Source organism: Ranitomeya imitator, chromosome 5 (genome assembly GCF_032444005.1).
Source record: "Ranitomeya imitator isolate aRanImi1 chromosome 5, aRanImi1.pri, whole genome shotgun sequence".
Lineage (NCBI taxonomy): Eukaryota > Metazoa > Chordata > Amphibia > Anura > Dendrobatidae > Ranitomeya > Ranitomeya imitator.
Window position 1 is genome coordinate 36,261,796 of NC_091286.1, and position 21,279 is coordinate 36,283,074.

The following is a 21,279-nucleotide window of genomic DNA, read 5'->3' on the forward strand; positions in this document are numbered from 1 at the left end:
GGACTCTGGGGAGCTGCAGAATTATAAGTACCATAAGAGCACTGAGCCTCGTGATTAGCTGCAGCAGTCATGTGGATGTAGGTGACATCATGACTGGAGGACAAATGGATCAATGGACCTAGAGAGGAGAGGATTTATAGGTACGTTATGCTTATTTTATTACATTTTCTTCTGTTAGGGTTCTTTCTTAAAGGGATATTCCTATCTTGGGCATTTTTGGCATATCCAGGGGATATGTTATACTGTATGTCTTTGATAAATGTGGGTCGCAGTAAATTTCAGAAGTTAGTAGCGACAGATGCACAAGCTTGGCCATCATTCCATTCCCAGCAGCATAAGATGAGGTCCTTTTCTCCAGGTAGATGGAGATCCTGTGGATATGCCATAAATATTTAAGATGGAAATATGCCTTTAAAATTCGGGACAACACCTTTAAGGATAGGTTTTATTGGCAATAAAAGGTTGTTACATGGTCAAATCATTGTTGCAGACGTAGCCACATCATTCTAGATCTAGAGTCTCCAAACACTTTAGACTAAAGTTGGCCAAACTACCTGATATCAGCGGGATCAGAAAAAAATCTAATGTGTACGGGGACCTCCAGGGTATAAGGGAGATATGAGTGGTTGGCCGACAAGTATCTAATGTGTGTGGGGCCTTTAAATGTAAGCTACGACATGGGGGACAGGAAGGGATTCTGACTGCAAGGTCAGACTACACAGATATTGTTTGTAGTCTGTAACTATGGTGACACATCACTCTGCATTGGAGCTTTATGCACAATACGGTAGGAGAATTGTATGAATTTTTGGCAAAGTTGCTTCATCTTCTTAATCAAATTGCATTGGAAGAAGAAATACAAAAAGCTGTTTATTGAGGTATACATGACCCTTATTAAGCCCCTATCGCATTAGGTTGAGTGATTACTTTTCTGTTCCTTAAGACGATCGTTTCAGCGAGGTTTTCGGGATTACCATCCACAAGTAGATTAAACCTGTTTACGAGGTGCTGTCACACTCTTAAAGCTATTTTGCTCCTCTCATCTATAGTTTCCCCCACGGTGTAATCCCCCTGCACAGTTATTGCGATGTAATGCTGTAGCACCTTAATCCCTTAAGCAGCTTTGGGTTTATTTAAACAAGAGCCAGGTCTGATCCGACTTCTGCATAAAAGATTCCCATTAAAGTAAAACTGATCCATATCTCCGCCCTGGGCTGGAGCCAATTTCTGGAGTATGAGACCTTTTAATTGATCACAAACGGGGGCACGAAGGACTTTCTAAGACGAGGTGACAAAATGCAAGAAAATGGGAATGAGGAATATTAGGGACACCCAGTAGAAGTAATATCTCTTCTCTTGTGATACCATGGACTTTATAATAAGGCAGTGACCACCTAACGCAAGGGTGGGGAAACTCCGGCTCGTAGGCCGTTTATGACCCACGATGGCCTTTTCTTTGGCTTCCCGGGCAGATTCCCGGGGACCGAAGTGCTCAGGCTGGCAGCCCTGTGTTCCCAATTGGTGGTCCTTCAATTTCTTCTTTTATTATGGAACACTGCGGCACATTCAATGAAGGAATATGTCCTGAAGCAGCGTCTGGATGTACTTTGTGGATGGAGATAGCGCGCAATGCGTTCCTATCCCACAGATAAAGACAGCAGGGTCAGCCCCAGTATATCCTGTGATGTATGCACTAGCCCCAAAGTGTCTCTTGTGACGTGTGCACAAGCTACAAATTGTCTCCTGTGATGTATGCACAAGTCCCAATGTCTCCTATTGTATATACTTTGCACCAGTGTCTCCTATGTGATGTATATGATCCTGCCCCAGCATCTCCTATGTGATGTAAATACAACAGCCCAAGTGTTCCTATGTGATGTATATACTCCGGACCTGGCATCTCCTATGTGGTGTATATGCTGCAGCCCCAATGTCTCCTATGTGATGTATATGCTGCAGCCCCAATGTCTCCTATGTGATGTATATGCTCAGCCTCCAGCATCTCCTATGTGCTGTATATGCACCAGTCCAAGTGTATCCTATGTGCTGTATATGCACCAGTCCGAGTGTATCCTATGTGCTGTATATGCACTAGTCCCAGTGTCGCCTATGTGATGTATATACACAAACCTCAGTGTATCCTATGTGATGTATACACCAGCCACAGTGTATCCTATGTGATGTATGTACAGCAGTCTCTGTGTCTTCTATGTGATGTATTCACTAGCTCCAGTGCCTTTTATGTTATGTATACACTTCAGCCCTAGTGTCTCCTATGTGATTTATGCTCCAGCCCCAGTGTATTCTATGTGATGTATATACAGCAGTCTGTGTCTCCTATATGATGTATATGCTTCTGCCCCAACATCCCTATTTGATGTATATACAACAGCCCCAGTGTCTCCTATGTGATGTATATACTATAGCCCTGGCATCTCATATGTGATGTATATGCTCCAGCCCCGTTGTCTCCTATGTGATGTATATGCTCCTGCCCAAGCATCTCCTATATACTGTATATGCCCCAGTCCCAGTGTCTCCTATGTGATGTACAGTGGGAAACAAAAGTATTTAGTCAGCCACTAATTGTGCAAGTTCTCCCACTTAAAAAGATGAGAGAGGCCTGTAACTGACATCATAGGTAGACCACAGCTATGGGAGTCAAAATGAGAAAACAAATCCAGAAAATCACCTTGTCTGATTTTGCAAGATTTATTTAGCAAATTATGTTGGAAAATAAGTATTTGGTCACCTTAAACATGCAAGATTTCTGGCTCTCGCAGACCTGTAACTCCTTCTTTAAGAGGCTCCTCTGTTCTCCATTCATTACCTGTAGTAATGGCACCTGTTTGAAGTTGTTATCAGTATAAAAGACACCTGTCCACAACCTCAAACAGTCACACTCCAAACTCAACTATGGTAAAGACCAAAGAGCTGTCGAAGGACACCAGAAACAAAATTATAGCCCTGCACCAGGCTAGGAAGACTGAATCTGCAATAGGCAAGCAGCTTGGTGTGATGAAATCAACTGTGGGAGCAATAATAAGAAAATGGAAGACATACAAGACCACTGATAATCTCCCTCGATCTGGGTCTCGACGCAAGATCTCACCCCGTGGGGTCAAAATGATCACAAGAACCTAGTGAGTGACCTGCATAGAGCTGGGACCATGTAACAAAGGCTACCATCAGTAAGACACTACGCCGCCAGGACCTCAGATCCTGCAGTGTCAGATGTGTCCCCCTGCTTAAGCCAGTACATGTCCGGGGCCATCTGAAGTTTGCTAGAGAGCATTTGGATCATACTGAAGAGTATTGGGAGAATGTCATATGGTCTGATGAAACCAAATTAGAACTGTTTGGTAGAAACAAAACTCATTGTGTTTGGAGGAGACAGAATGCAGAGCTACATCCAAAGAACACCATACCTACTGTGAAGTATGGGGGTGGCAGCATCATGCTTTGGGGCTGCTTCTCTGCAAAGGGACCAGGATGACTGATCCGTGTACATGAAAGAATGAATGGGGCCACGTACCGTGAGATTTTGAGTGCAAACCTCCTTCCATTAGCAAGGGCATTAACCCCTTTCTGACATCGGACGTACTATCACGTCCATGTGCGGTGGGCCCCTATGACCATGGACGGGATAGTACGTCCAGCGCGATCGGCGGCGCTCACGGGGGGAGCGCCGCCGATCGCGGCCGGGTGTCAGCTGCCTATCGCAGCTGACATCCGGCACTGTGCCAGGAGCGGTCACGGACCGCCCCCGGCACATTAACCCCTGGCACACCGCGATCAAAGATGATCGCGATGTGCCGGCGGTGCAGGGAAGCATCGTGCAGGGAGGGGGCTCCCTGCGGGCTTCCCTGAGCCCCCCGCAGCAACGCGATGTGATCGCGTTGCTGCGAGGGTCTTACCTCCCTCCCTGCTTGTTCCAGACCCGGATCCAAGATGGCCGCGGATCCGGGTCCTGCAGGGAGGGAGGTGGCTTCACAGAGCCTGCTCAGAGCAGGCACTGTGAAGCAGCCTGCACTGCTCTCAGATCGGTGATCTGACAGAGTGCTGTGCAAACTGTCAGATCACCGATCTGTGATGTCCCCCCCTGGGATAAAGTAAAAAAGTTAAAAAAAAATTTTTCAAATGTGTAAAAAAAAAATAAAAAAAAAATATTCCAAAATAATGAAAAAAATATATATATTATTCCCATAAATACATTTCTTTATCTAAATAAAAAAAACAAAAAAACAATAAAAGTACACATATTTAGTATTGCCGCGTCCATAACGGCCCAACCTATAAAACTGGCCCACTAGTTAACCCCTTCAGTAAACACCGTAAGAAAAAAAAAAACTAGGCAAAAAACAACGCTTTATTATCATACCGCCGAACAAAAAGTGGAATAACACGCGATCAAAAAGACAGATATAAATAACCATGGTACCGCTGAAAACGTCATCTTGTCCCGCAAAAAACGAGCCGCCATACAGCATCGTCATCAAAAAAATTGAAAAGTTATAGTCCTGAGAATAAAGCGATGCAAAAATTATATTTTCTATAAAATAGTTTTTATCATATTAAAGCGCCAAAATATAAAAAAATGATATAAATGAGGTGTCGCTGTAATCGTACTGACCCGAAGAATAAAACTGCTTTATCAATTTTACCAAACGCGGAACGGTATAAACGCCTCCCCCAAAAGAATTTCATGAATAGCTGGTTTTTGGTCATTCTTCCTCACAAAAATCGGAATAAAAAGCAATCAAAAAATGTCACATGCCCGAAAATGTTACCAATAAAAACGTCAACTCGTCCAGCAAAAAACAAGACTTCACATGACTCTGTGGACCAAAATATGGAAAAATTATAGCTCTCAAAATGTGGTAACGCAAAAAATATTTTTTGCAATAAAAAGCGTCTTTCAGTGTGTGACGGCTGCCAATCATAAAAATCCGCTAAAAAACCCACTATTAAAAGTAAATTAAACCCCCCTTCATCACCCCCTTAGTTAGGGAAAAATTAAAAAAATGTATTTATTTCCATTTTCCCATTAGGGTTAGGGTTAGGGCTAGGGTTAGGGCTAGGGTTAGGGTTAGGGTTAGGGTTAGGGCTAGGGTTAGGGCTAGGGTTAGGGCTAGGGTTAGGGCTAGGGTTAGGGCTACAGTTTGGGTTGGGGCTAAAGTTAGGGTTCGGGTTGGGGCTAAAGTTACAGTTAGGGTTTAGATTACATTTACAGTTGGGAATAGGTTTGGGATTAGGGTTAGGGGTTTGTCAGGGTTAGAGGTGTGGTGAGGGTTACTGTTGGGATTAGGGTTAGGGATGTGTTTGGATTAGGGTTTCAGTTATAATTGTGGGGTTTCCACTGTTTAGGCACATCAGGGGCTCTCCAAACGCGACATGGCGTCCGATCGCAATTCCAGCCAATTCTGCGTTGAAAAAGTAAAACAGTGCTTCTTCCCTTCCGAGCTCTCCCGTGTGCCTAAACAGGGGTTTACCCCAACATATGGGGTATCAGCGTACTCAGGACTAATAGGACAACAACTTTTGGGGTCCAATTTCTCCTGTTACCCTTGGGAAAATACAAAACTGGGGTCTAAAAAATATTTTTTGTGGGAAAAAAAAAGATTTTTTATTTTCACGGCTCTGCGTTATAAACTGTAGTGAAACACTTGGGGGTTCAAAGTTCTCACAACACATCTAGATTAGTTCCCTGGGGGGTCTAGTTTCCAATATGGGGTCACTTGTGGGGGGTTTCTACTGTTTAGGTATATTAGGGGCTCTGCAAATGCAATTTGACACCTGCAGACCATTCCATCTAAGTCCTCATTCCAAATGGAGCTCCTTCCCTTCCGAGCCCTCCCATGCGCCCAAACAGTGGTTCCCCCCACATATGGGGTATCAGCGCACTCAGGACAAATTGGACAACAAATTTTGGGGTCCAATTTCTCCTGTTACCCTCGGGAAAATACAAAACTGGGGGCTAAAAAAATAATTTTTGTGGGAAAAAAATTTTGTTTTATTTTTACGGCTCTGCATTATAAACTTCTGTGAAGCACTTGGTGGGTCAAAGGGCTCACCACACCTCTAGATAAGTTCCTTAGGGGGTCTACTTTCCAAAATGGTGTCACTTGTGGGGGGTTTCAATGTTTAGGCACGTCAGTGGCTCTTCAAACGCAACATGGCGTCCCATCTCAATTCCTGTCAATTTTGCATTGAAAAGTCAAACGGCGCTCCTTCCCTTCCGAGCTCTCCCATCCGCCCAAACAGTGGTTTACCCCCACATATGGGCTATCAGCGTACTCAGGACAAATTGTACAACAACTTTTGGGGTCCAATTTCTTCTCTTACCCTTGGGAAAATAAAAAATTGGTGGCGAAAAGATAATTTTTGTGAAAAAATATGATTTTTTATTTTTACGGTTCTACATTATAAACTTCTGTGAAGCACTTGGTGGGTCAAAGTGCTCACCACACCTCTAGATAAGTTCCTTAGGGGGTCTACTTTCCAAAATGGTGTCACTTGTGGGGGGTTTCAATGTTTAGGCACATCAGGGGCTCTCCAAACGAAACATGGCGTCCCATCTCAATTCCAGTCAATTTTGCATTGAAAAGTCAAATGGCGCTCCTTCGCTTCCGAGCTCTGCCATGCGCCCAAACAGTGGTTTACCCCCACATGTGGGGTATTGGCATACTCAGGACAAATTGTACAACAATGTTTGGGGTTCATTTTCTCCTGTTACCCTTGTTAAAATAAAACAAATTGGAGCTGAATTAAATTTTTTGTGAAAAAAAGTTAAATGCTCATTTTTATTTAAACATTCAAAAAATTCCTGTGAAGCACCAGAAGGGTTAATAAACTTCTTGAATATGGTTTTGAGCACCTTGAGGGGTGTAGTTTTTAGAGTGGTGTCACACTTGGGTATATTCTATCATATAGACCCCTCAAAATGACTTCAAATGAGATGTGGTCCCTAAAAAAAAATGGTGTTGTAGAAATGAGAAATTGCTGGTCAACTTTTAACCCTTATAACTCCCTAACAAAAAAAAATTTTGGTTCCAAAATTGTGCTGATGTAAAGTAGAAAAAAGGGGAAGTCCAGCTCACCATAGTAGTAATCCCAGAAGGCTCGGAGTACGGAGACGCTGTGTCAAGCGTGAGGAGACCAGAAATGAAGAAAAAATTCCAGCTCAACGAGGCGTGAAAAGTAAAAACTAAATACTTTATTCACTTCAATCAGAAGCAGAGGATGAAACATCAGCACAATACAATAAAAACACTATCTACGCTTTTCAGGTGACAGGGCACCCTTAATCATGATGTCTGACATCATGATTAAGGGTGCCCTGTCACCTGAAACGTGTAGATAGTGTTTTTATTGTATTGTGCTGATGTTTCATCCTCTGCTTCTGATTGAAGTGAATAAAGTATTTAGTTTTTACTTTTCACGCCTCGTTGAGCTGGAATTTTTTCTTCATTTCTGATGTAAAGTAGACATGTGGGAAATGTTACTTATTAAGTATTTTGTGTGACATATCTCTGTGATTTAATTGCATAAAAATTCAAAGTTGGAAAATTGCGAAATTTTCATAATTTTCGTAAAATTTCCGTTTTTTTCACAAATAAACGCAGGTACTATCAAAGAATTTTTACCATTGTCATGAAGTACAATATGTCATGAGAAAACAATGTCAGAATCACTGGGATCCGTTGAAGCGTTCCAGAGTTATAACCTCATAAAGGGACAGTGGTCAGAATTGTAAAAATTGGCCCGGTCATTAACGTGCAAACCACCCTTGGGGGTAAAGGGGTTAAAGATGAAACATGGATGGATCTTTCAGCATGGTAATGATCCCAAGCACACCACCAGGGCAACGAAGGAGTGGCTTCATAAGAAGTATATGAAGGTCCTGGAGTGGCCTAGCCAGTCTCCAGATCTCAACCCCATAGAAAACCTTTGGACGGAGTTGAAGGTCCATGTTGCCCAGCGACAGGCCCAAAACATCACTGCTCTAGAGGACATCTGCATGGAGGAATGGGCCAACATACCAACAACAGTGTGTGCCAACCTTGTGAAGACTTACAGAAAACGTTTGACCACTGTCATTACCAACAAAGGATATATTACAAAGTATTGAGATGAAATTTTGTTAATGACCAAATACTTATTTCCCATCAAAATTCGCAAAGTAAATCTTGCAAAATCAGACAAGGTGATTTTCTGGATTTCTGTTCTCATTTTGACTCTCATAGTTGTGGTCTACATATGGTGTCAATTACAGGCCACTCTCATCTTTTTAAATGGGAGAACTTGCACAATTGGTGGCTGACTAAATACTTTTTCCCCCACTGTATATACACAAACCTCAGTATATCCTAAGTGATGTATACACCAGCCCCAGTGTCTCCTATGTGATGTATGCACCAATCCCCAGTGTCTACTATGTGATGTATATGCTCGAGCCCCATTGTCTCCTATGTGATGTATGCACGAGCTCCAGTGTCTACTGTGTTATGTATGTGCTCCAGCCCCAGTGTCTCCTATGTGATGTATATACTCTGGTTCTGGCGTCTCCTTTGTGATATATATGCTGCAACCCCAGTGTCTCCTATGTGATGCATTCACCAGCCCCAGTGTCTACTACGTGATGTATATGCTCAAGCCCCATTGTCTCCTATGTGATGTATGCAAGAGCTCCAGTGTCTACTGTGTTATGTATATGCTCCAGCCCCAGTGTCTCCTATGTGATGTATATACTCTGGTCCTGGCGTCTCCTTTGTGATATATATGCTGCAACCCCAGTGTCTCTTATGTGATGTATGCACTAGCCCCAGTGTCTACTACGTGATGTATATGCTCGAGCCCCATTGTCTTCTATGTGATGTATGCATGAGCTCCAGTGTCTACTGTGTTATGTATATCCTCCAGCCTCAGTGTCTCCTATGTGATGTATATACTCTGGTCCTGGCGTCTCCTTTGTGATATATACTGCAACCCCAGTGTCTCCTATGTGATGCATTCACCAGCCCCAGTGTCTACTACGTGATGTATATGCTCGAGCCCCATTGTCTCCTATATGATGTTAGTACCAGCTCCAATATCTACTATGTTATGTATATGCTCCAGCCCCACTGTCTCCTATGTAATGTATGCTCCAACTCTAATGTATTGTATGTGATGTATTTACAGCAGTCTTGATGTCTCGTACATGATGTATGCACCAGCCCCAATGTCTACTATGTTATGTATGTGCTTCAGCCCCAGTGTATTTTATGTGATGTGTATACAGCAGTTTTGGTGTCTCCTATGTGATGTATACAACAGTCTCAGTGTCTACTATGTCATGTAAATGCTGCAGCCCCGGTGTATTTTATGTGAAGCATATACAGCAGTCTCAGTGTCTCTTATGTGATGTATACAGCAGACCTCCCACTGCTTGAGTTCTATAAACGTTATGTGAGTAGTAATTAATTTATCACTTTGAGGAGACTTGCAGTGTAATATATATATATATATATATATCTGTGTTCAGAACAATTTATCATCAAAAAAGGTTGACTGTGCTCCAGACCTATGCAAACCTGAAAAATCAGTTGCGAGTAGCAACATCATCTCTACCACCTACACCTAACATCACACATCTCACCAAAGAAAAGCAGCTCCAGTCATCACATTAGATGTGACTGAATTAATTGTTTGACCAAATATAGCAGGTTATTTTCAAGTAGATAATTTTGTGGGGTATAAATATCCAAATGGCCCTCGGAAGAAAAAAAGGTTCCCCACCCTTGACCTATAGGATCATATTATGCTTATTTATAGGGCAGAAACTCCAAGTTTTTGAGGCATTTTAAGTTATGGAGGAGGATTTAAACTTTCTGCTCCAAAAAATCCCCAAACTCAGTATATACATGGCCTGAAGTTTTTTTCTGGAATTTCACAGTCATGGCTGCTTTCTTCCAAAAACCAGCGCCGCGTCCATTTATATGTTTTAGGGCAGTCTCACACGTCCAGATAATTCCAGTACCGGAAAAAATCGGTACCGGAATTATCCGTGTCCGTGTGCCCCTACGTTTTTGTGGCACACGCACCGTGCGTTTGCTGCAGGGAAGATGTGAATAATAGTGTTTTAAAATAAAGATCTATCTATCTTGCGCAGGCGTGTACTATGGAGGACAGAGAATGAACTTCAATCCAATATTGCAGCCAGCGTGCAGCCAGCGGGTAAGGAAAGGGTGAATCAAACACCCGAAAACCCCGCCTCCATGGCTGAAGATTGTTCCCTCCAAATTCAGGTGACAGAGTCCCTTTAAAGGCATTACTTGACACCCTTTGGACCACTGTCAGGTCCACCATAGTAAGAGCCATTTTTTCACGTCTTGCAACTACTAGAGTGGACCCAAGGTTCCCCTTGCCTCCTTTACATTTATTAACTTATATAGAGCATGGTAAAAACGGGATATCTACATAGACAACCTATTTAAAGGAGTTGTCCAGTATTAGAAAAAAATGGCTATCTTCTTTCAAAAACAGCTCCACTTTTGTCTACAGGTTATGTCTGGTATTGCAGCTCAGTATTAGGAGCACAGCCTGAAGATAATCGATGCTGTTTTAGGAAGGAGGTATCAATGTTTTTCTAATCTTGGAAATCCCTTTAAGACTGCATTCACATTAGTGTTATGGATTCTGGAGCTGTGACGTGCAGCATTGTAGAGCAATATTACGCCAAGATATTATGACAGGCTACTTTCACACATCAGGTTTTTGCCATCAGGCACAATCCGGCGAGTTTTGAAAAAAAAAACGGATCCGTTTTTTTTCCGCTGGATCTGTTTTTTTCTCATAGAGTTGAATTAGCGCCGGATTGCGCCCGATGGCCACACGTTTCATCCGTTTTTTGACGGATTCGGCAAAAAAGCTGTTTCCGGCGGACGGAGAAAATGGTTCAGAGGAATGTTTTTTCTGTCCGGCGAAAAAATGCCCAGTGACTGATTCGGCGAAAAATGTATGAAACTGAGATGTGAAATGATGAATCTGGTTTTCCATGCATTCTCCATTCAAATCATGCACATTTTCCGTTCTGGGGTCTTTCTCTCTTTCTCTCTCCTTTCACCGAAACAGGAAGTCCATCCCCGAGTTAATTAAAAAAAAAAAAAACTGATCCAGCAAAAAACCGGATCCGTTGCATCAGATTTTCCACTATTTGCAACGGATCCGTTTTTTCAACAATTAGCCGGATCCTGCTTGACGGCGAAAAACTGATGTGTGGAAGTAGCTTTAGGCCTCTTTCACACTTCCGTCTTTTGTCTCACGTCGAAATCCGTCGATGTTTGAAAATGCAGGATCCTGCATTTTCTCATAGACTTGTATTAGCGACGTATCGCGACGGATGGCCACCCGTTTCGTCCTTCGTGCACTGGATCCTCCGGAATTTGACCACCCCCGTCTTTTCCAAAAAATGTTCCGTGACATTCCGTCAAAACACTGGATGCGTTACACACGCTTTACACTATTTGCACGACGTCCGTCGATGCGTCACAACAACGCATTACGACGCCCGCCAGCAGACGGAAGTGTGAAACAGGCCTTAAACTGACTAAAGGAAATAACTGTTTTTGTTGCCCATAGCGACCAAACACAGCTCAGATTCCCTTTTACCTATTTAAAAATTTTGACATTTGCCAGGCAACAAAGACCATTTGTTTTTCTTTTAAACAGTTGAGTCGCAAATTGTGTAAATTTGCAAACTACTTGGTCTTTTGATTACTCACCATTTTTCTAATTGCTGACAGTGGATTACATTTTTGGGTTACTATTAGAGGTCATTGCATAATGAAATCTCTGATGATATTTATCACTTGTCCACAGAATAAGCAGTACATGCATGATTGCCGGGGGGCTTCCACTATTGGGGTCCTACCCTACCCAATCCCAAGTTCTGCTCATTCCATCAGCCCCATGACCATTGAACAGAGCGGCGTTATGAACATGTATAACCGCGGCGCCATTCAAACTCCTCATCACTGCAGTTATCTAACAGCTTTAGTGATCTATGGGGGTCCCAGAGATGAGGCCCCCCTTCAGACTATGAATAAGTGCTAAATGTAATTTGTGGTGGAACAACCCCTTTAAGGAGTTCTATGTCAAGTTTGATATTGCTCGAATATGCCATACCGTATTATCACTGGGGTCCCACAGCTGAGACCCTCATGATTTTCAGAACATAGTCATACCCAGGTGAAAATGTGTGGTCAGCCACACTAGAGGGTCTTAACTTAGGGTGTGTACAGAGATGGTTGATCTCTTTCTGGAGCTGAAAATCTCCTTTCCATATTAAAATAATAAAATTCTGGCCACCACTAGGGGGAGCTGTAAAGTCATCACCAGATTTTTTGTATTCATTTGGAATCAGTATGCAGTAAACTCGTGAGCTCCCCCTAGTGGTGGCTGCAGGAATCTGTTTCTTAAAAGTGTAAATTCATAGAACAGAGTAAAACCGTACAGAGCTTGTGTATGTGTAATAGAAAGTACATGTATATCGTCAGGTATTCAATGTGATGTCAATGTTGGATGGAACACAAAAGGTTACTGTAGCCCTATAGTCATGCCAGTTAAATATTCTTTTTATTGTCTTTTTTGGAACAGAGACAAACTTTGTCTTGGGTAATGCCCAGATAGTGGACTGGCCCATTGTCTACAGCAATGACGGGTTCTGCAAGTTGTCAGGTTACCACCGGGCAGAAGTTATGCAAAAAAGTAGCACATGCAGGTAAGAAATAACCACGTTCTTCATGTCAGTGTAACTGTAATGCCGTAAGGCTATGTTCACACTGGGCGTTTTTTCCGATCTTTCAAAACCTGGCAGGAAAGAAGCTCTGGCAAAAATGCAGGTTTTACTTCCTTATTTGCGGCGGTTTTGTCGTGCTACATTTGTCTTTTTTATCATGCTGATAAAGAAACGCAGCTGAAAATTTGCATAAAAAGCGCATTAAAAAAACGAAAAAACGCCTAGTGTGAACATAGCCTAAGACTGTAATGTCCATTTTATGTTCTCACATCTGTCCCTGTAAATAAGGAACAGATGGCATATTCTAGGTTTTCATCTGGGATATTTATGGCATATTAATAGGATATACCAGCATTTTATAAAGATTCTGGTCCGGCCACGCTCAGAAACGTTCCCCCAATTTTTTGAGGGTCTACAATAGAGGGGAAAATCTAACCATTTCTGCACTACAGTTAAAGGAAATCTGTCAGCAGGACTGCTTTGTAATCTGAAAGCAGCGTGACATAGGAACAGAGACACTGATTCCAGTGATGCGTCACTTACTAAGCTTTGTGCTTGTTTCAATAATATCAGTATTTGATCTACATGTTATCTAACCAGCTGCCTCGCTCCGCCCTAGTCTAACCACACCCCCAGTAATGATTAGCAGCTGTCTGTCAGTATATAGTACACACAAAGCTGCCAATCAGTGGTGGGGGCAGGGTTATACAGGGCTCAGCATTCACAGCTCTGCTAGATCCGCAGCGAATGCTGTGATTCTATCACAGCTGCTGCACCCAGTAAACTAAGTGACACATCGATGGAATCAGGGTCTCTGTCTCTACATAAGGATATAGAACAAAAACAGGTTCTCTTTAATGTAGATTGCGTTCTGCCCTGTTCCTGTCAGACCTTAGGCCATAACGCCCGTATGTCTCAGATTTTACAGGTGCAGACAGTATTGTACTGTCACATAGATATATAGTCCTTTAAAGTTACTAAAAAATACGACGTAAAATAAAAAAAGTGTTTAAAGAAATCACGACACAACATTTTATTACGTCACTGATGAAGGAGTATGTCACCCCAAGCCCTTTGACCTCCCTCGCTGTTAATTTCTACTTCTGGAACATTCCAAGTGACAAACCACTGGCTTCGTTAGTGCGTTGTGCATTTGTCGGAAATGGACCTGAAATAAAGGCGCATACACAGGACTTTATAAATGAAACTGCTTCTGAGGCTAAAGGGACGTTCACACTGTAAGATAATCTTACCACATAAAGTGCCGATCACCCGATGAACAATCTTTTCTGCAGCAAAAAAAGGTCATCGTTCTCGGCAGCGCATTGTCCCGTGTAAACAGGACTTGCGCTGCCGAGAAATATTGCAGCCTGTGTGCACTGAGCGATCTAGTATATACACTCATATACTTTGTTCTGCCTGTGTAAACAGGTATTTAAGCGACTTCCGCTCTGTAAATGTTTACCAATCGGCTGCCGGTCAGGTCCCTGTAAACGGTCCGTAATAAACAATGATAAAGACTAACATCATGATGATTTGGGGACTCTGTCTATAATTATCAACGATTAAGACAAGAAAAATAAGACATCAATGGATTTATGTATAGTAACAATAATATTTATAACATTTCTTCTGGAAATCCACCTTTGGGCCACGTACCCACGACGCGCTTTTGTTGCGTTTTTGAGGTTGCGGATTTTCTGCACCTATTAAGTAAAATAGGTGACTTGTGATGTTGTTGAGTTTTTGACGCTGCAGTTTTCGACTTTTTTTTTGCTGACTTTGCCAAAACATCATGTGCGGCGTATATGTCTTTTTAGTGTATTTTTGCTATGGAATAATACAGAAAATGCCTATAATTTTTTTTTTTACCTGTGGATGTTCTGCATCTAAAGCAATTCTATGGGGAAAATCCGCATATAAAACTCCCAGAGAAATTGACACAAACCGCAGGTCAGTATACGCTAAGTAAAAAAAAAAAAAAGAAGTGGAGTGGGCATCAGATTTCTATAAATCCCATCCTCTCTGACGGAACTGTAAAATGCTGCAATGAAAATATGCAGCGTCAAAGAAAACTCATTGTGGGCACAATGGAATGTATAAAAATAAGAAAAAAAAAAGTCTGAATACAAGTACGTCTTATACAAATAATAAGGGTAGGGTCAATTATGAAGCTGTGCTCTATTCTAGTAGCTAAGACTAATCTGCAGTACCAGACTCTACCTATGGACAATAGTGGCGCTGTAATAAAAGCAAATGTTGTAAGAAAGACTAATCTTTTGAAGATTCTAAGGACTCAATTCCATAGATTTTGGTATTGCGGTGGCTCGGTGGTTAGCCAGGGGCGGACTGGGCCGGGTGGCAGGAATGCATGTGCCCCCGGGGCCGGTGCCTGAGCAGCTGCACAGGGCCGCTGGAAGACCGGCAGCGATTTTACTACATAGCGCACCGGCCCTTAGCACTGCAGCCTTGCAGCGCTGGGGTCCTGGGTTCAAATCCCACCAAGGACAACATCTGCCAGGAGTTTGTATGTTCTCCCCGTGTTTGTGTGGGTTTCCTCCGGGTTCTTCCCACATTCCAAAGACATACTGATAGGGAATGTAGACTGTGAGCCGCAATGGGGACAGCGATGATGATGATGCATGTATAATGATGGTGCTGTGTAAGAGAGTAAAATAGATAAAAAAATGTAACATTTTCACCATCTGCGTTCCTCCTTTCCAGTTTTATGTATGGGGAGTTGACGGACAAAGAGACCATTGAGAAAGTCAGACAAACGTTTGAGAATTACGAGATGAACTCCTTTGAGATCCTGATGTATAAGAAGAACAGTAAGTGGCTCCTTCTTTGCTTTGCCCCTTTTTCCCCCGCATGATGAAGCGCCTTGTCGTCGTGCTCCTTTGTGCTGTTACACCACGGATTCTCCTCTTGCATTGTTTTATTTCGGAGGCTTTATTCAGTGCTGCAGTGATCATTAAAGAACAATGAGTTCCGCGCGATTGGTAAATTGCCAAATCACCTCCGCTCATTATCTTCCTCGGGATGAAAGCTGCGCTCATTCCGATCTATTTGTATTCACGTAACGATTGTGCGGCGGAGGGAGCGAAGCAATAACCGCGCGGCATTCTCTCCTGCAGATGGCCGCTGCTGTGCGCGATCTGCTGCCTCTTCTCTTCGTACTGACGGAATTCTCGGAAAATCAATGCCGTTAATGGCTAGTTCTGCAAATTCTGGAATTTAAAGGAATTCGAAAAAAAAAACAAAACCCTCTTTATCGTGACTTCATTAAAATCGCATGGGTATAAAAAAAAATACTGACGCGTTTCGTAAATAGGTCATTTTATCTACAATAAAGAGTCAGCCGGACTTGAAACGCGTCAGTATTTTTTTTTTTTTAATGCCCATGTTAATTTTTAAATAAGATTTTTTTTTTTTTTTTTTGCTTTTAATTCACTTTGCTGGATTGAAAAACCTTTTGCAGCACGTCAAACAAAGCCGCGTGATATCTCAGCGTGGAGCGGATTGCCCAGGAACCAGACTAGTCCACATATATACTTGATGGGATGAGCTGTATCAAAAAACTTCCTTATTTTTAAGGGATTCTTTAATTTAGAAAACTCATTTTTGCATATTCAATTAGAAAATTTTGTGTTAAATCTGTTACCCAAAATGGAAAATGATTATAAAGCGCGCCAATCTTTTTGGAAAACTTGTCCTGTTCTGCATTAGATGGGCAACGTGTAATGCCCCATTTCTCCTGTGGGAGTGCTGTAGGGAGATTGAAGACTTATTGCCAGGATTTGCCTCAGATTACAGCTGATCACTGTTGATCTCAGCTTGGGTCCACTTTGTGATCGGCTCATTAAGAATTTTTTCTAACAAGTAGGGGTTTCTGGCCCCTAATGTACTTTCTTGACTAACACTTCACACCAATTACCGATTTGAAGCTACAATTTTTTATAGTAAAATCCTAAAATTGCTTCTTTTTTATTGACCCTCTTAAAAGGTACGTCCCATCTTCATAGATGGATATTGTCGGACAGGGCTTCGAAAAATAAGCACTTTTGCAATTTACTGTTTATTAAAATTTGCATCTGTCGGTAAGATATTAGCACTTTTCTATTGATTGCAACTCGTTGCCTAGGAGACCGACCACCGTTGCTGTCTAGCTTGTAAGCACTGTGCAGACACTGGTCAGGATTAGAAGGTGAACGCGCTCCTACGATCCCGGCCAGCGCTTATAAGCTCAATGGAAAATAACGCGTGCACTACGCATGTTTTTCTGTTTAGCAGCGGTGGTCGGTGTCCAAGGCAACAAGCTGTAAACCAAAGAAAAGTGTTAGGCTGTGTGCACACGATGCAGATTTAGTGCAGTTCTGCAGCGTTTTTTTCTGCAGCAGAAACGCTGCAGAACTGCCCTGTGAGTTACAATTCAATGAAAATCAATAGGAAAAAAAAAAGCTGTGCACATGGTGCAGAAAAATCCGTGCAGAAACGCTGCAGATTTCAAAGTGCATGTCACTTCTTTTGTGCAGTTCTGCAGCGTTTCTGCACCCATAGGCTCCCATTTTGTGGGTCAAATCCGCATAAAAACTGCAGATGTGAAAACCATCTGCAGATTTTATGCGGATTTGGGTGTCAAAACCGCAGCAGACGGAAGTGACGTCAGTGATGTGGAGGAAGTGTGTGGGCGGAGTGTAGTGAAAATGGATGGGGATCGATGTGAAGCGCATGGTGGAAATGGTATGTAGTGTCTGTGTGTGTGTGTCGGTCTGTGTGTGTGTGTCGGTCTGTGTGTGTGTGTCGGTCTGTGTGTCTGTCTCTGTCAGTAGTGACTCATTGTAGTCATTCGACGGGTGGGACTACTTCTCCCATCGAAATGTGATGATGGGAGAGTTGTCCCATCGTCAGGTGATTGACTACAATGGGTTAAAAACAGAAACACACATAAAACATACATTACATACAACATATAACATGTGCCCCCACCCCACCGATCCCCCCCCAAGCCACCGATCTGTCCGGTACACTGCTCTGGCTCCCCTCCGTCCTGTGCTCCGCTCCCCCCGTGCTCTTGTCCGCTCACCCCCGTACTCCAATCACCCCCCCATGCTCTGATCCAACCCCCTTGCACTCCGATCCACCCCCCCCCCGTGCTCCGATCCACCCCCCGGGGCTCCGATCCACCCCCCCGTGCTCCGATCCACCCCCCCGTGCTCCGATCCACCCCCCCGTGCCCGATCCACCCCCCCATGCTCCGATCCTCCCACCCGTTCTCCCCCCCACCCCATCATACTTACCGTTCCTCCCGGGGTCCGTCCGTCTTCTCCCTGGGCACCGCCATCTTCCAAAATGGCGGGCGCATACGCAGTGCGCCCGCCGAATCTGCCGGCCGGCAGATTCGTTCCAAAGTGCATTTTAATCACTGAGATAGGTTATATCTCAGTGATCAAAATAAAAAAAATAGTAAATGACCCCCCCCCCCCTTTGTCACCCCCATAGGTAGGGACAATAAAAAAATAAAGAATTTTTTTTTTTCCCACTAAAGTTAGCATAGGGTTAGGGTTAGGGCTAGGGCTAGGGGTAGGGTTAGGGCTAGGGTTAGGGTTAGGAAATGACATCATGACATGGACAAAATTTTTTTTTTTAATTTTATTAATTTAGCTTTAAAAAACGCTTACAAAACTGCATGAAAAAACGCATAAAAAACGCACAAAACGCACAAAAAACGCACTTCAAAACTGCACCAAAACTGCACTGAAAAAAACGCATAAAAAACGCACAAAAAAACGCACAAAAAACGCACCTGCAAATTCTGCCAGGAGATGCAGATTTTATGCAGAAAATTCTGCACCAAATCTGCATCGTGTGCACACAGCCTTAATATCTCAAGAACGGCTGACAATTTGAAGAAGTAGTAAATTGCAAAATTGTTTGTATTTACAAGCTCGATCTGGCAATACCACATTTTTGAAGATGGAAAGAACCCTTTTAAATATATTTGATTTGATAATGCATTGGCTATAATAAACAAATACAAAAATAAATAAAATATTCTCCTACAGATATGTCTAATCTTACCTAATTTCATGCCTCCGGTTTCTCACAATACAAATTCAACACATTGTTAGAATATGGGAGCAAAACTCTCAGCATGCCAAGAATCACATGTCAACCATTGGGTGGCCACGCAAAGATACACGAAGAGCATAAACATCTATATATCCACGATGGATATATATATATATATATATATATATATATATATATATATATATATATATATATATATATATATATATATATATATATAAAAGCAAATTTTTGATGAGCAATGCCTCTTAAGAAGTGTGGTGTATTTTGAACTCTTTCAATATCAGAAATTGCTGGGCTTCAAATGGTTGTCCACCTTTATTTTTATTTTTTTTTTTACTGAAAATCATGTATTTGGAGCTAAATATTATATTTGCAATTGGGTTTCATAAAAAATGTTGCACTTTTTGCCTTCCATAACCCTTTTGTCCCTTTTGTTACCTAATGAGTTAACTGAGAATTCATCAGTGAGCTCATCCGTACGATCTGACGGTGAGTCTTTAAAGGGAAGGTGCCACCAGTTTTCTTGTATTTTGTTTTTTTTGTGAAATTAAGCTTAAAATAGTAATTAAAATGTATTAATGCAGTGTTTGCAAACATTTCTATATGAAAAATAGTATATATTTTTCTACAAATATACATATTTACCACTAGGGGGAGCATTTTCCGTTTTAGACCTCAAGCAGCTATAGTAAGATTTAGCAGCTCTGCCCCAGGGATATTAGACCACCCAAAAGGGGAGGGAAATGGTGAGGTCAGCAGTTACTGCCCCAACAGTAAGAATGAAGAGCAGCATCACAGGGCAGCACCATTTTGTGTGTGACTGTGACCTGCTGTCACCAGCAGTTACTGCATCAGAGTGACAGCTCGTATATGTGACAGCTCGTATATATATGCAGCATGTATGTAGAATGCATGTATGCAGCATGTATGTAGCATGCATGTATGTAGCACGTATGTATGGAGTATTTTTTTTTTTTCATTCAACACATTAGCCGGATGATGGGACTATTACTGTCCCATAATTGGCTAATGTGTCAATCACTGTCATTGTAGCAGGCATCGTCCGATGGGACTTGTAGTCCCATCGGACGATGCTTGCACACACGTATAGAGCCCCCCCCCCCACGCCGCATAGAGACCCCCCACGCCGCACAGAGATCCCCCCCCACGCCGCACAGAGACCCCCCCACGCCGCACAGAGAGGGAGAGGGACACAGGGGGAGAGTGCAGTTTACCGGAGATCACTGGGACTGTGTGCAAGTGGGGAGGTGGAGACAGAGCAGAGGGAAGCACAGGGCAGCGTGTGAGAGCAGAGGATGTCTGCCCAGAACCTGCAGTGCCTGGAGTACAGAGGAGCAGTCAGTGCTTCTGTCCTGCGATAGAGAGTAAGTGGAGCTCAACAAATAGCACTGGACTATAATAAAATGGCAGCTAGTCACACCTACAACAGTGAGTTGTGCAGCCCACAGGGGCGTGCCCAGCTCACTGCTAATGCTGCTGCAATGTTACAGATAGGGTCCGAGCCGTCTATTATCTCCTATGTCCATGGGGTGCCGTAATCTGACACTGTTAGTGCCCTGCTACTGCTGCAAAACCAAGATGTCAGCCCCCAGTGCCTTCTTTCTACTCATATAACACACGGAATCTGTTTTACATGCATTGAAATCTGGGTTATAACAGCATGTTATGCTACATTACATTGATTAATTAACGACCTACAAACGCGGTACCTTCCCTTTAACTCCCTTATCTGTCCTTTTCTGAGTTCCTCCCGGCTGATTTACGACCACATCAAAGTTGAATGTGCAAGGAGACAAAGGGCCTGTAAAAACAAAACGGTGCAAAATTGGTCATGAAGCCCAATAACGAAAATGATTTTCAGCCACTAATACATGTATTTAAGTAAAAAAAAAAGTTCTCAAAAGTGGACACCCCCTTTAATTAATCCTTCAAAATTGTGTTTACTGTGTCCTATCTGAAACCTTAGATTCACATGTTTTTTACCTTTTGGCGAGCACCAACTGTAACTCCCGCCAGCAGGAGCGGCTGATGCGCCCGTGTGACCGCGGCTATGTGACCAGATTATCATTCCAATCCCTAATTCCCCTATTGCTTTTCAGGGACGCCGGTGTGGTTCTTTGTGAAGATCGCCCCCATCCGAAACGAGCAGGACAAAGTGGTTTTGTTTCTTTGCACCTTTAGTGACATCACAGCTTTTAAACAACCGATTGAAGATGATTCAACAAAAGGTTCGTACGTAACATCCATCGTGTATTCAGAGATTTATTGGCGCGACAAGAGCAAATTCTTAAAAGTTTCTTCAAATTTGGAATCCGGATTGGTTGCAACCAGCGGCGGCTGCACTTTCCTTTGCGCTAATTTATTAATCATCCCCCCCAGAA

At 42.7% G+C, this 21,279-nt stretch overlaps 1 protein-coding gene across 2 annotated transcripts in view; it reads left to right on the top strand.

Moving 5' to 3' along the window:
• Positions 1-21,279, top strand: part of KCNH1 (potassium voltage-gated channel subfamily H member 1) — a 331,289-nt gene that overhangs the window by 34,117 nt on the left and 275,893 nt on the right. For both annotated transcript variants that reach the window (XM_069768558.1, XM_069768556.1), the window contains 3 exons: positions 12,640-12,763; positions 15,506-15,612; positions 20,998-21,126. In XM_069768558.1, the coding sequence (XP_069624659.1) occupies positions 12,640-12,763; positions 15,506-15,612; positions 20,998-21,126 (360 nt within the window). The remainder of the gene's footprint in view (positions 1-12,639; positions 12,764-15,505; positions 15,613-20,997; positions 21,127-21,279) is intronic.